The sequence below is a fragment of the Leucoraja erinacea genome, chromosome 22 (genome assembly GCF_028641065.1).
Source record: "Leucoraja erinacea ecotype New England chromosome 22, Leri_hhj_1, whole genome shotgun sequence".
Taxonomy (NCBI): domain Eukaryota; kingdom Metazoa; phylum Chordata; class Chondrichthyes; order Rajiformes; family Rajidae; genus Leucoraja; species Leucoraja erinaceus.
This window is the reverse complement of record NC_073398.1, coordinates 16,303,124-16,318,855: the sequence shown is the minus strand read 5'-3', so window position 1 is coordinate 16,318,855 and position 15,732 is coordinate 16,303,124. Positions and strand designations below refer to the sequence as shown.

General features: G+C 43.2%; 1 protein-coding gene and 1 long non-coding RNA gene across 6 annotated transcripts in view; one reads left to right on the top strand and one right to left on the bottom strand.

The window, feature by feature from the left end:
• Window positions 1-1,499: 1,499 nt before the first annotated feature.
• LOC129707755 (uncharacterized) lies at window positions 1,500-2,526 on the bottom strand. Its single transcript, XR_008725230.1, has 2 exons — window positions 2,390-2,526; window positions 1,500-1,737 (listed from the first exon to the last, which is right to left on the bottom strand). It is a non-coding gene; the product is annotated as an uncharacterized LOC129707755 (long non-coding RNA).
• Window positions 1,732-15,732, top strand: part of celsr1a (cadherin EGF LAG seven-pass G-type receptor 1a) — a 265,949-nt gene continuing 251,948 nt past the window's right edge. For all 5 annotated transcript variants that reach the window (XM_055653028.1, XM_055653026.1, XM_055653027.1 and 2 more), the window contains exons 1-2: window positions 1,732-3,387; window positions 8,195-10,723. In XM_055653028.1, the coding sequence (XP_055509003.1) occupies window positions 2,391-3,387; window positions 8,195-10,723 (3,526 nt within the window). In that variant the 5' untranslated portion in view covers window positions 1,732-2,390. The remainder of the gene's footprint in view (window positions 3,388-8,194; window positions 10,724-15,732) is intronic.

The window sequence follows — 15,732 nt, the reverse complement described above, 5'->3', positions numbered from 1 at the left end:
AATACAGGCCCCGCTATTTCAATGACGGCACTTTTATATTTAGCAGCCACGAGCGACGCATTTAGATAAGGACGAAGCGACATGGTTGTTCTTATACCATTATCAGAACTGCCACACAAGTGTCGATTTGTTATGTTGTAATCATAACAGACTCCAACCCTGACGCGGCATACATCACGCCAGCACTTAAAGTCTGCTCTAGTACATCGGTGGCATGAAAGGACAGGTAATAACACATTGAACCAGGCGAGTGGCGGGATAAAATAATAAAAGCCTGCACCTAATCTCAATGTACTCCCCAATCGCTGTCATCGCTTCATTTCCCAAAGTCAGGCATTTATTTCGGATTCGACGCTATTCAGAAACTTACAGAGTTGGAAGATTTATTCGGTGGCAACGAGTTCGTGTTCATATAATCTTTTCTTTCTAACTTGTGAGGTCAACCGATGATGGCTAGACGATCGCAAAAGTGTGAAAACCAAAATATTGTTTCAGCAGGAAACAACCTTGATAAACGACCATTTATCCAAGCTGTATATATACACCTGAAAGAAACTGACGGAATAATTATAGAGGTGATCCCGCATAAAGAGTTTCAGGACGGTTGGCGCCTATTATCTGCTCGTCCTCCGCCCACTTTATATGGATTTAGGAGGAGCAGTTCTCAGAAGAAAGGCGGGCAGCGAAGGGCCTCAGTCTGGTGGGTGGATTGGGGGATGTGTGGATCAACAGAAAGAGAACCACGGAGTCTCAACAATACATAACACCCTCCTTTATGAATTACTTTAGTCATTCATATTCATTGGAGTTCAGTCCAAGATTTAAATGCTTATCAATGCTTCAAAGTGAGGTGCAGACGCACCCAAGTCTCTTTTTGGGGGTTCGAATTTTAATTTAATTTCTTCCTTACGAATCTTATCAAATGTGATGGGTACGCATAATAACGACCAAGAGTAGTATCGCTGGACATAAACTGTAGCCGGATCTTGGTACCAATTTTCGCAGAAAATCAAATTGAGACGGAATTGGTTTTTTTAAAAATTGGAAACGAGATTTAAAAAGAAAAACTTTAAAAAAAAATAAGTTTCACACAATAGATATCATTCTCCTGCTGATCAGATTATACCAAAGTAATTTACAAGTGAGTTTAGAAAAAAAAAATCATCATCAAAAGTGAAGTTTGTTCTAATCTAAAACAATCTGCGAACATCTTGTAATTTCTGCCTGGCTTGCTTTGCTAACAAGTGCTCCCTGGCTCGGAGTTGCTGCAGCTTAACGTTCGTTTGCACACTGTCTCTCTTTCTGTTGTCGCTTTTGTTTCTGAATGAAACGCCCACATCCCGTCTCCTGGGATCCCTCTTCAAACTCGGCGTCACCATGACAACAACCTGCATTTCTCTACTTTAAAACAACTACAAACGGATCTCTACGTTTTTTTAAATCCCAAGCACAGGATTGCCTCTTATTTCCCCCAAACACTTAAAAAACAAACAAACCCATCTTGGTCAAATCAACTTTTTAGTTAATAATTCCCCGAGGTTGGATAGTGGGTCACATGGCGACTGTGTTGTCTTTTTAATCCATTTGGTGGCGGTGGAGTTATTGGCATCCCTGTGTGCGGGTCCCGCTATGCAACTGTTCTTTGACGAAGTCCTTGCAGGTTTTCGCCTGGTGTAACTGTGCACCTTCAGCTGGCGGCTCCTGGCGCTGATCCTACGCACAGAACGACGGACGCACCTGAGAGAGAGGAGAGAGAGAGAGAGAACTTGTTGCAGGAAAGGACCGGAGACCGGGCAAAGGAGGAAGAGTGGGAGGAGGGAGAGAGGGAAGAAGGGAGCCGGAGTTACCGAGAGAGTGTGTTAGAGAGCAGGGAGAGGGAAGGAAGGAAGGAGAGAGGCCGATGCACGGGGATGGGAGCCCGCGGCCGCTCCTGGTTCTCGCTCCGCGCACTCACTCTCTCGAACAGAAGAAGTTACAGCGCCGCGGAAAGTTTGGAGCGGCCGGGAAACGGGAACAGGTTTAATGTTAACGAGCCGCAGGAGTGGCGGAGCCATCTTGAAATCAAGTCGGGTCCAAATTAAAGCAGGAAAGCGGACGGAGGGGGGGAGGTTGGAGAGGAGAAAAAAGTAGAAAGGGGGGAAAGAAAAGTAGAAAGGAGGGGAAGGGAAGGAAGAGAAAGGCGGGAATTTGTTAACAAGAGGAGAGGGTTTGGAAGGGGGAAGGGAAACTGAAGGAAAGTGAGGGTGTGGGTTCCAATCTGACCATGCCGGACCCCAGCGGGACTGGGTGAAGGAGACGCTGGCAGGTGAGGGGGTGGAGGGTGCCGGCTGTTGGGATGAGCAGTTGCTGGGAAGTTTAGCAGTCAGAGAGTTCACTGTAACAACAGCACCATGTCGCTTCGCTGGCGGCTCCTGCTCGCTCTCCTCCTACACACGGCGCTGTCGGGCGGCTTCAGGCTGCACCTCACACGGGGCTCTGGGGAGTCGCCGCTCGCCAACCTGTCCCTGGGAGCGGCCGGCTGGGTGTACCGGGTGGACCGGCTGGCAACGCCGGGGCCGCTGTGGAGAGGCGTGGAGCTGGGCTCCCGCTCCGGGGAGCTGAGGCAGAGCGGGCCGCTGGACTGCGAGCTGCTGCCCACCAACCCGGCGCCCCTGTGGCTGCACCTGGCCGCTGCCAGGCCGTGGGGGTACATGGTGGTGAGGACCCGCCTCGCCGTCTATGTACACGGACAGGACTGCTACATCAAGTACAAGAGGAAAGGGTCACAGCCGCCGCTGCACCTTACACGGGGATCCGGGGAGCCCGACCTTGCCATCGACGTGGTCCTCTTGTCCGGGGCACACGGATACGGCTGCCTGGCGGTGGGGCAGCTGCCCGATGTGAGGGAGCTGGTACCCGCTCTCATGCAGCCAGACACTCTGCTGTGCACCGGGCTGAGAGCCTCACGGCTCCGGCCGCCCGGCTCCGGCGGGACGCTGCTATCGGGGGCTGTGTGCGTGGGCCCGGACACCCGGCCCGCTGTCGCCCACCTGTTGTGCACTCGGCTGCCGGCAGCCCGCAGGCTGGGCGCCCTCCTCGTCCGCGTCAGGGTGAGCGGCCGGCGGCAGGAGCGGCCGCTCCGGCTGAAGCGGAGCGCCAACCGCAGCCCGCAGTTCCAGCTGCCCAGCTACCAGGTGTCGGTGCCCGAGAATGAGCCCGCCGCCACGCTGGTCATCGTGCTGAGCGCCAACGACCTGGACCCGGGGGAAGCTGGCCGGTTGGAGTACACCATGGAAGCGCTGTTTGACAGCAGGTCTAGCGACTACTTCCAGATGGACCCCGACACGGGAGCCGTCAGCACCACACAGGCGCTCGACCGGGAGACCAAGGACACGCACGTATTTAAAGGTGAGCTGTGTGTGTATGTGTCTGCGAGAAAGGTTATCATAGAGCGATACAGCGTGGAAACGGGCCCTTCTGCCCAACTTGCCCACACCGGCCAACATGTCCCAGCTACACCAGTCCCACCTGACAACATCCCTGGTCAGTATCCCTCCAAACCTGTCCTATCCATGTACCTGGAGAAACTCAGCGGGTGCAGCAGCATCTATGGAGCGAAGGAAATAGGCAACATTTCGGGCCGAAACCCGAAATGTTGGCTCCATAGATGCTGCTGCACCCGCTGAGTTTGGGTTTCGGCCCGAAATGTTGCCTATTTCCTTCGCTCCATAGATGCTGCTGCACCCGCTGAGTTTCTCCAGCTTTTTTGTGTAACCTTCGATTCTCCAGCATCTGCAGTTCCCTCTTAAACACTATCCATGTACCTGTCTAACTGTGTCTCAAGGAGTGGGCGACGTTTCTGGTCGAGACGCTTCTTCAAAAAGAAAGTGCACCAAGAAGGGTCTCGACCCGAAACGTCACCCATTCATTCTCTCCAGAGATGCCCCGCTGAGTTACTCCAGCATTTGTGTCTATCTTCGGTGTAAACTAGCATCTACAATTCCTCCCTTCTCGCTAGCATTTTCTTAGAGCGTTTAGCTCGTTAGTCTCTGAATGCTCAGTTCGTATTAAGTTAAAAGTTGATGACAGAGCTCATGGTGGTAACTGTTCACTGTCGGGCTTACTGATGTTTACTTTGGAATGTTTGACTTCTGAAACTGACAAGTATCTTGCAACATTGTACCCGAGAATAAATGTCGCTGTTAAAGACAAAGATACTAGAGGAGCTGACTTTGGTTAAAAGTGGGGAGAAAGATGATCAAAGAATAGGCGGAGGATGGAGGAATTTGGAGGATGGATCAATGATGGAGGATGGATCAATCGTCACTCCCACCCTGCCAGACCATTCCTTCTGGAGAAGGTTTAGTTTCGTTTGGAGATACAGTGCGGAAACAAGCCCTTCGGCCCATCGAGTCCGCACTGGAGTTTCAGCATCACTTAATCTAGTTTGGCAGATAACGGGCATTGGGAATCAGTTCTAACTTCAACAATCTCAGATCATCAGCTGTTGTCGTCTTGAGTCTCGCATTTCCAGAATCATTTTCTCTCTCAAAATTTTAGATTTTGTTTGTCCACTCCTATTTACACATTATCCAACAGAGCTTTAGTTGATGTGTAGGTTGCTGACTTAAAATGTGAACTCCGTTTATCTCTCCAAAAATGCTGCCTATCCTGGTCCAACAGTTTTTATTTTTAATTTCAGATTTTCAGCACCTGCAACATTTTAATTTTTTCACTCCTGCTTTGAACCTATATCTTAAGCTTTTAGTCGCCTGCTTCAATAAATCCTCTTTGTGTGACTTAACGTCAAGTTGTTTGGTAACTCTCTGCAGTGCCTCAGGATCTTTTATTTGATTAAAGGTGTAGCAGCAAATGCAAGTTGGTGCATGTACTAATTTGGGGAAACCTGACTGCATGAACCCTCCTTGTTTGGGATTTTACTGTTCAAAATTCAGTCATGGAATGTAAGTGAAGTGGCACGCCTTGTCAACTTAGGTTGCAGACGCTGCATTGTGCAGTGCACAAAAGTTGAATTTTGAAGCACAAAATTAGTCTTGGCACTTTAATGGTCAGCTTGTTGTTAACTGTTCGAAGGATGTGGACGTATGATGTTATGGTCCTACTGGGAAGGTTTAAGTGCATCGTGATGGGCAGGGATGAAATTGACGAGAAAGTTGTACATAGTCTAGACCACCCATATGGAAAAACATTGATTTGGAAAACAGTGTGTTTTTTCTTTGGAGAACATCATAATGTGAGGTGGGGGTGAGAGGGATGGGAGGGATGGGAGGGAGTTGTTGATGGTGATATTGTGCAATATGTGTGTGATGTTAAAAGGGTTCTAATACATGAAAAGTTGTTCCAAGTGCAACAGAAGGACCGTTTAATGTGTTTGTCAAAGAGGGGTTTGGATGACTGTGTCTCTGTGTAATGTTGAGATTCAGTAACACATTTTGGAAGGCCATTGGTTAAACATTAGAAAATGACAAGCTAGTTGGTTTGTTTGAATTCTTCTTCGGCATGATGGGCTGAATGGCTTCCTTCCTTCCTTCCTTCCTTCCCCCTTCCTTACTCTTTCAGAGATAAAAGGCTTGAAGAGGAATAGTAAACATTAAAGCGATCAATTTATCACAGTCTAACAATGGAATGTGAACATTTTTTTCCCACTTTCCAAGTGTTGAAGGGTGAGGATTATAATTTATTTCCCTGAAGGTGCAGTGAATGGTAATGCATGGATATTTTGATCATGCCATTTAAAAAAAAAACAAAAAACCTGTGCTTAAGTAAAGTAAGTTAAAGTCACCAATTTCTGCCAACTACTTGCCAAATTTAGATAAAAATAGGGAATGACAGAAGAAACCCTTTCATTTTGCTGCCTGCACCCAGGTTAGATCAATTCAAAATACATTTTCCTTGTGTATATGTTCTCACTATGTTGTATTATATTAGATTTTGTCCAGAAAGGAAGCTTTCAGCACAGCAGTCTCAATATATGACAATTTTGCCTGTCCTTTTTAAAGCTTTAAATATGTTCCAAGCATCTATACGCGAGTGAACTATTTTGCTTACCAATATTACAGAAGTAATGAATCATTGACAAAGGCAGAAGATAATCAGTGTGGATTGTCACCTCTCTGTCATGTGCAACTTTGACCAGACAGGCGAGCTTTCCATAAAATTGAGTAAACAAAAAGTAGAACAAAACAGAGTTATTCCAGTCTGTCGTAAAGACTAAGACAAACTAAACTCCCCAGGGAGTATTTCAATAGTTGCTATTTTAGGTTATTTTATAACGTGAGAAATTGAGAAATATTTTCTAACTCGAGGAGTGTGAAAGTACTTATTTCGTTCTGGGTGGTGTTTTGAACTATATAATTTTCTTAAAATTGAAAGTAATCCAAAAATCTTCATAGTTAGTAACATGCACATCTTACACAATACTGCTCTGTTCTTTCTTCCACCTATTTCCAACACTGTCAATATAGACGTTATTTTGGATGGAATACTGCATCTATTGATTTTTCTTATTGGCTTTTAATGGCAGGTTAGGAAATATGAATCATACTTGTTCTTACATGGTTATTTAACATTTGAGAAACCAAGATGAAAGCTGACGTGTGTAGGGAAATGAACAGTGACATAAGGATACCAAAACTCAGTTTGAACCGATGAAAATAAGGAGGCCAGAGCTTTGAGCTTTTGAGTATCAATTTGCTAATAGTTTGGATTTCCTATCAATGAGGATACAGGGAGGAGAAGGGGTATCAGTTCAGTATGCTTAATATTTTGTTAAAGGCATGGAAGCACTAAAATATATGGTATTGTTTGAAAGCCATTTAAAAGGAGAATGTTTAGCTTTTTGTTTCAGTTGTGTGTACGTACGGTATGTGCGCCTAAATAATCATATGCAATGATTTAAGCTTTTTCAGATAGAGTCTAGGTCAGCGTGTTAAAACACTGCCTTGCTCGAATTTACCCTTGTCAGGTAGATGGTGCCTTGGTTTATCAGCTTGTCTGAAAGAATGTGCGCCTCTCAAAGCACCTTTGGAACTGATTTTATATTTGTCATCAGGTGATTAACTCCATGAGTGTATTTTAACCTAAAATCTTGGTCTCAGTACTGCAGTGATGCTGAGCTAACCTGATACTTGTCGGGTATTAATGTAAACTATGGTAAGCGGAGTTTACGAGTTTGCCTACGGGGAAGTGATTTGAAGAGAGAGCTATTCTAGTGATCTGTGACAGATCTTCTGTCCATCAAAATTCCAGTCACTTGCATCATACAAACCTGGGAGCAGGATGTTGCCTGGCCCTATACTTGGGGTGAGATGGAAGTGTTCTGCAGATGTTCAGTAGTACTATATAGTACTGAGAATATAATTTCATGAAACTGCCACATATCTATTGACAGAGAAACTTTGATTTATACATGGGCGGCACGGTGACGCAGCAATAGAGATTAGAGCACCACAGACCCGGGTTCAATCCCGACTATGGGTGCTTGTCTGTACTAAATTTGTACGTTCTCCCTGTGACCTGCGTGGGTTTTCTTGGAGATCTTCAGTTTCCTCCCACACTCCAAAGACGTACATGTTTGTAGGTGACTTGGCTTGGTATAAATGTAAATTGTCCCTAGGATAGTGTTAATGTGCGGGGATTGCTGGTCAGTATGGACCCCGTGGGCCGAAGGGCCTGTTTCCGCGCTGTATCTCTAAACTAAAGTTGGAAATCATAAAAATTAATGGTGCTGGACTGTGAGAGAAAAGCAGAAATGCTGGAAGAACTCAGCCAGTCTAGAGAAACCAGTCAAAGTTTCGGGTCGGGGACCCTTCTTCAGAATCTTGATTGATACTTGATCAATTAACTATGCTGATGTGCTTTTAATGTCATAGGTAATATGTCCTGAGCCATTCAAAGTGAAGATTGTAATACTGATAATTCCTGACCATGGTTCAATTGCCTGACCTTTTTGGTGTTGAGTTTGCATCAGAAGTTTGGCTGCACTGCAAAGTCACACAAATATGTCCATATCTTAAATATAGGAAAGAACTGCAGATGCTGGTTTAAATCGAAGAAAGACACAAAATGCTGGAGTATCTCAATGGGACGGGCAATGCGTGACATTTCGGGCTGAGACCCTTCGAAAACTAAAGTGTTTTGTTTTGACTATGTTCTGAACTGTTTAACCTTAATTTTGGTTTCTTTTTTTTTTTAGTTACTGCTTATGACAATGGAACTCCGCGCCGAATGACTGCTGCCACCCTAACTGTGACCGTCAGTGATACAAATGACCATGTGCCACTCTTTGAACTATCTGAGTACAGGGAGGTTATTCGGGAGAATGTGGAGGTCGGCTATGAAGTGCTGACTATCCGAGCGACTGACAGCGATGCACCTTCCAATGCCAACATGTTGTATCGCATCGTCAACAGTCACGGAAATAATTCTGTGTTTGAGATTGACATCAGATCTGGGATTGTAAGAACCAGGGGGGTCATAGACCGTGAGCGGGTCGCTGAATATCAGTTAATAGTGGAGGCAAACGATCAAGGGAGAGACCCGGGCCCTCTGAGTGCTACAGCAACCGTTTACATTATCGTGGAGGATGAGAACGACAATTCTCCACAATTCAGTGAGAAGCGGTACTTTGTCCAAGTGCGTGAAGATGTACCAGTCAACACCAAAATCCTGCAGGTCAAAGCTTCTGATCGCGATAAAGGTAACAATGCTGTAATTTATTATAGCATCGTGAGTGGAAATATAAGAGGCCAGTTCTATATAGATTCTCTAAATGGAAATATTGATATCATCAACCCATTAGATTATGAGACCACAAGAGAATATACCCTACGTATTAAAGCACAGGATGGTGGAAGGCCACCTTTGATCAATAGCACGGGCTTGGTCATGATACAGGTCATTGATGTGAATGACAATGCTCCACTATTTGTAAGCACACCGTTTCAGGCGACAGTGTTGGAGAATGTGGCTATTGGGTATTCAGTGATTCATATTCAGGCTATTGATGCCGACTCCGGGGACAATGCTCGTTTGGAATACCGACTGGTAGATACACCCCCAGATTTCCCACTTGTTATAAGCAACAATACGGGCTGGATTACAGTTGCAATGGAACTGGATAGAGAGACGACTGAATTTTATGCTTTTGGTGTCGAAGCCAGAGATAATGGGATCCCTTCCATGACTTTCTCAGCTGGTATCAGCATCACTGTGCTGGATGTAAACGACAATAATCCTACCTTCACCGAGCGAGTTTATAACCTCCGGTTGAACGAAGATGCACCTGTGGGCAGCAGTGTGTTAACTGTCACTGCAATTGACAGGGATGCTAACAGCGTGGTCACCTATCAGATATCTAGCGGTAACACAAGGAATCGGTTTTCAATAACCAGCCAGAGTGGTGGTGGGCTGATCACTTTGGCCTTGCCCCTGGATTACAAGCAGGAAAGGCAGTATGTTCTTACAGTCACTGCGTCTGATGGGACTCGGATTGACACAGTTCAAGTCTACATTAATGTCACCGATGCCAATACACACAGACCAGTGTTCCAGAGTTCACACTATACTGTAAGCATCAACGAAGACAAACCGATTGGCACAGCAGTGGTGATAATCAGTGCGTCTGATGAAGATACGGGAGAAAATGCTCGGATAACCTACATCATGGAGGACAACATTCCTCAGTTCAAAATTGACTCCGACACGGGAACTGTTACCACACAAATGGAGCTGGATTATGAAGATCTGGCATCTTACACATTGGCAATAACAGCCAGAGACAATGGGATCCCACAGAAGTCTGATACAACATACGTTGAAATCCTGATCAATGACGCCAATGATAACAAGCCACAGTTTGTGCGTGATTTGTACAAGGGCACCGTGTACGAGGATGTTCCTTTGTCTACCAGTGTATTGCAGATTTCGGCCATGGACAGGGATTCTGGTCTCAATGGGCGAGTGTTTTACACCTTCCATGGTGGTGATGACGGAGATGGCGATTTCTACATCGAACCTTCATCGGGAATTATTCGATCTGGGCGGAAATTGGATAGGGAGAATGTACCACTTTACAACCTGAGGGTCTTTGCAGTTGACAAGGGTAACCCTCCACTTAAAGCAGTTGTCAATGTCCAGATTACTGTGCTCGATGTCAATGACAATGCCCCTGCCTTCGAGAAGGATGAGTTTGATATTTACATAGATGAAAACAGTCCTGTTGGCTCATCAGTGGCCAGGATAACAGCAACAGACCCCGACGAGGGAACAAATGCACAAATAATGTACCAGATTGTGGAAGGAAACATCCCTGAGGTCTTCCAGTTGGATATGTTTACTGGGGATCTTATTGCTCTCACAGATTTGGATTATGAAACTAAAATTGAATATGTTATTGTGGTCCAGGCAACCTCGGCACCTCTGGTTAATCGAGCCACAATTCACATTCGGCTGGTGGATAAAAACGATAATGCTCCAGTGCTTCGCAATTTTGAGATCATTTTTAACAACTATGTTACTAATAAGTCAAACAGCTTTCCTTCGGGCGTGATCGGGAAGATTCCAGCCTATGACCCCGACGTATCAGATAGTCTTTTTTACACATTTGTGGAGGGCAATGAGCTTAATCTTTTGATTTTGGACCAAAATACTGGACACTTAAAGCTGAGTCAGAACTTGGACAATAACAGGCCTCTGGAAGCCAACTTGAAGATCTCTGTCACAGGTAAGATGGAAAAAATGCATTGTTTTAAATGGTTCAAAGTACAGTGAAAGTTTGGAGCTTTTGACAGGATGAAAATCACCAAAGATTAAAATGCTACAATGTCTGTATAATTTTGATATAGCTTTGTACTTGTAGCTTTAATCACAAGTATTCTTTATTACAACTTCAGTAAAAAGCAGTATTTTAAAATTAAATCGGTTGATATAATTATACATTGTTTGAAGTAGTGTAGATGGCATTTTAATTTATGCTGGAATGTGAAAGCCATTTTGAGGAAAAAAATAACTTGGCATCTCTTTATTTAGAATATTCTTGACAAAGATTTTAACACAAAGTCTCCTTTTTAAGATATCATCAACAGTAAAGACATTGAGAGTTTATGTCTGTTCAAATTGAATTGTGATTAGTAAAACGTGGTATTAAATATCAGTTTCACTGGATTGACAGCTTTTTCATATTGCGTGATCACATGAAAGAAAGCTTTAGTCTATTTCTATATTTTGCAATGTGTTTGATACCCTCTCTAATATGGAAAGTTCTTTTTATTTATATTTTTCTACATTTTGGAGTAGTTATTATGACGAAACAATGTCATTATTTTCAGCCAAGGTTAACTGCACTTTTGATTTGAGAATGAGATAGATACTTGTGTGAATTTCATGTCCTCTTTCATTCACATTTTGTCTTGTTTGTCATTGGCTAGTCCTCCTCGAGAAATGAGCTTGTTCCAGCACTAGTAGTTTCTGAGTGCACTAACATTTGACTAACAGTACATTATATCATGATGTTTGACAAAAGTAGGATTATTCTCAGTGTAACATCTCCCGGTAGCTTTAACATATCTGCCCTACATCATTCCTTGTGATGCGTTTCTCTGGAATTGCAGCGAAATAAATGTAATCGTTAAATAATGGTGACTAATCATCATTAATATTTTATCTCCACCACCATTTTCATAGAATGCTATAAACTGACCAGATACTTTAAGTCCTGGAGCTAGAAATGTAATTTTCATTGAACTGAATACCATTGATAATGATATTTAGCCCATGTGGCTATCTCGTCAGGTAAGTACATTATATCCCTCTTAAATACATTATATCCCTTATTGATTGTCAGTTTGGTATAATAAGAGACAGGACGGTACCATCTGGGTACTATAATAATGTGTGGAAGCTAGAATTCCTTCTCGGATTGTGGCAAGGTTGGAAGCATGCACTTTTGAATGAGTTTGAATAGACAGCTGTGGTTCATTTGATAGCAGGTTAGCTTCTATGTCAGAGCTACATGGGTTCATTGTTCATTCCAGAGGAATCTGTGCACAGAGGTCCACTACAGCACTGGTGTGCCTACTGTTTGATGTGCCAACTTTCAACTTGCATGTTAACTATAGATCATTTCTGGTGTCTCAGTTAGGCATGAGATTCTGCAGCACATTGCAGCTATCCCTGGTGTTTTCCCTAACAGGTTTTACCCTCAGCCAGCATCGCTGATACAAGTTATCTGGTCGCTATCACATTGATGTTTGCCAGAGCTTTGTGTTGAAATTAATGACCTTAATTGCATCAACGATTACAGTTCAGATGTATTTCATTGTTTATTAATGTCCTGAAGTGACACATTAATGATAGATTGTCTTTTGTTGCACATGATATTCAGCCTGATTCTTATCCCCAAGGTTGAGTAGGAAGGAACCCATTGTAATCTGTACTTCTGGAATATCAAAAGAATTTGCTTGAACTTTGAGTTCTTTGGTGACTTCCCCCAGTATCAATCATAGGTCGGCCCTGCAGGTTTAATAATGAAGAGTACTATAGTAAAGAAATGGTCAGTTTTGTGATTACTTTAGTTGCAGCTTTACTTTAGAATTTATTTTCTAAATAACTTCAACATATATGTTTTTTTTTTGTATCGTGCAGTTTTACTGATCCTTTATTGGGAGTAAAAGCTGCATTTGTTTCTAGTTTGAATTGTTTTATAGTTGTACTACTCTTCTATTTCTGCCCAGAGATATTTGAACGCAATGACTTGTGGCAAGGAATAATTTGTGGCTTTAGACTATTCTATTGCAAGATGTTTAAACATCCATGAACAACACTTAAGCCCCTGTCCCACTTAGGAGACCTAGACAGCAACGTCTGGTGGCCTTGCCCGCCACCCAAAAAAAAATCAAGGTCGACCTGCAACCTCCTACCACCTCCCACGCATATGTTGAAAACCTTCGTCGACTATGAAGAAAACCGGCTTCGACTAGACCTGCCACAAAAACTTTTTATTGATTTTTAAAACTGCAACCTATTTTTAGTCGAGGCCGGTTTTAATCATAATGAAAAAATAGCAGCAACCTAGATGAAGCCTTGACCACGCAGAAACCACTTTCGACCATTAGGGAGAGTGGCCAAAACCTCCGGTGACCTCATGGAAACCTTGGGTGGCGGGCAAGGTCACCAGAGGTTGCTGTTTAGGTCTCCTAAGTGGGACAGGGGCTTTACACTGCAAAACACTGTGTAACCTGTATATTCATCAACTTTCAAAAAGAAAGAAAAAATATTTTATAAATATCTGTTTTCCTTTGCTGAGGTTTACTGTGGGATCAATAGTAGCCATCGTGCAGTGAGCTCCCTTACTTTAACGTGAATCATGGCATTGGGTCTTTATACATCTAACTCAACAGGCAGGTTTCACATCTTAACAATCACAAATTGCAAATATTAGAATAACTTTCAGAAAATTTAAAGAATTGTTACACCACGAAAAGTGATTGTGTGCCTACTTTTTTGATTCTAACCATGCAATTTTTTATCCTTCTGAAAACTACTGTCAATGAAAGATTAACCTACAATCACTGACATTTGAAATGTGAATCAATTTCAAATAATTACAAGGTGTAAAAATATATTTTGCATTGTTGTGGAACTATCAAAATGTAAAGAGACTTTTTTCTGATAGAACTCAATCTAATGACTTCTGGTATTTCTGCTCCCTGGTTTTCTCAATGTTACAACAAAGATTACCACAGTCATTTATGTTAGTGCCAGTGTTGGATTAACCACCAGTGTGCCGTGCAATTTTGCTGCATGGCTAAGTGGTGTTAAAATTCATTCTACAATGAATATTCAACAGAATTCTTAATGAGGTCAATGATTCATCAACTTGCATTTTCAATGTGCCTGGTTGCCATGATTGTAATACCTGAGTGAGCACTGGCAGCTTGATGGAAAACATTGCAATTTAGTTGCTTTCTCTGGAATGTCATATTTTCAAATCACTTTCTCTCCTAATGAATGCATACATCACCGTGTGTTTTGATTGCAGAATTGCATATATTTACTGATGAGAGTGGAAAATAAAGGTTTATAATTGGATATTGATTACTGAAATGATTCATATTGAATGCTTTCTGAGTCGTATTTGATTAATATACGTGTGTGCATTTAGTGTATGTGATTTGGAGTAATGGGTAAGGCAATGGCTCTGTTTGAAAACCGTTAAATGTACTTTCCGATGCTTTGAAGAGGTACACAATGTTTTAGAAATATGTTGCAGGATACGAAGAACCTCGGACTGGCTATGTTTTGCGTTTAGGTTTGAGAACTTCACAGTATATGATCAACAATGGAGATTTAGTTTTATTGGACATAAATTGGAGACATAAACACTCGGGGTTGGTAAGTGCTTCTCTGGAGCACAATTAGATAATTGTTCCTTGTGACCACGTTTTAGTCCTAATTGGATTACCTGACAAAATGTTCCATGCATAGGAAAGAACTGCAGATGCTGGTTTATATCGAAGGTAGATTAAAAAAACTTCCTGCTCACAACCCGTGCTTTTGACAAAAGTCCTGCAGTGTCAGGCTTTTGCCGTTGATTCATGGTTGTGCACCACTGTCCCTAGCTTTGTTTATTCAGGTTTCAACGATACATGAAAGTTAGAATGAAAAGGCACAATCATCTGCACAATTTTCCACGCTTACTTGGGAAGCTGCTGTACAGAATACCAGAGATAACTTTTGACATTCCAGCAGCTGTGTGAGTGGACAGCTGGGAGTAACAAACATCACACTGAAAGGATGGACGGCATTTTGGCCAGAACAGGAAAAATGGTCATTGAACAATCGATGCTGGGAAATAATGATGCATGAGGATGGTGAAGGCTCATTGGTCATGTTATTGTTTAAAACCCCCTTTCCAAAACCTGAAAGGTTGCTGGATAAGATTGGATTTAGTTGTGCGTGTATTCTAGCTATTACAATAATCATCAGTGGATCAAAATGTGGTCACTTGTATGATGAGTTGAGCGAGGGATTTTCTGCATGTGTGTCGTGCCTCCTAGGGCTGTCACGGTGGCGCAGCGGTAGAGTTGCTGCCTTGCAGCGAATGCAGCGCCGGAGACCCGGGTTCAATCCCGACTACGGGTGCTGTCTGTACGGAGTCTGTACGTTCTCCCCATGACCTGCGTGGGTTTTCTCCAAGTTCTTCGGTTTCCTCCCACACTCCAAAGACGTATAGGTTTGTAGGTTAATTGGCTTGGTAAATGTAAAAATTGTCCCTAGTGGGTGTAGGGTAGTGTTAACGTGCGGGGTCGTTGGTCAGCGCGGACCCGGTGGGCCGAAGGGCCCGTTTCCGCGCTGCATCTCCAAATCTAAAACTACATTACTAAGTCTGCAGAGCAGGCAGACCATGATGACAATCAGCATGTGGTGGTAATTTGAGGTTGGGGCTGGAATTTTAGTGTTCAATATTCCAGTTAGCGCTCCTTGCACATGTCAGAACATATTGAAAATATATATATATCTTTTTTTTTTTTCTCAGCTCTCTTTTCTCCCTCTGTCCTTTTCATCATCAGCACTATTTAAAGACATCATTCACCATTTGCAAGTTCACCCCTGGTTGATTTCTTTGCAAGTGCTTAGTGCATTTTATTGCCATCTCAAATTACAGAGAGCTAGAGGGACTGGTATATTCAGGTGCCAATGAAACCTTTTGTTGACTTCCAGTTGCTCCCAAAC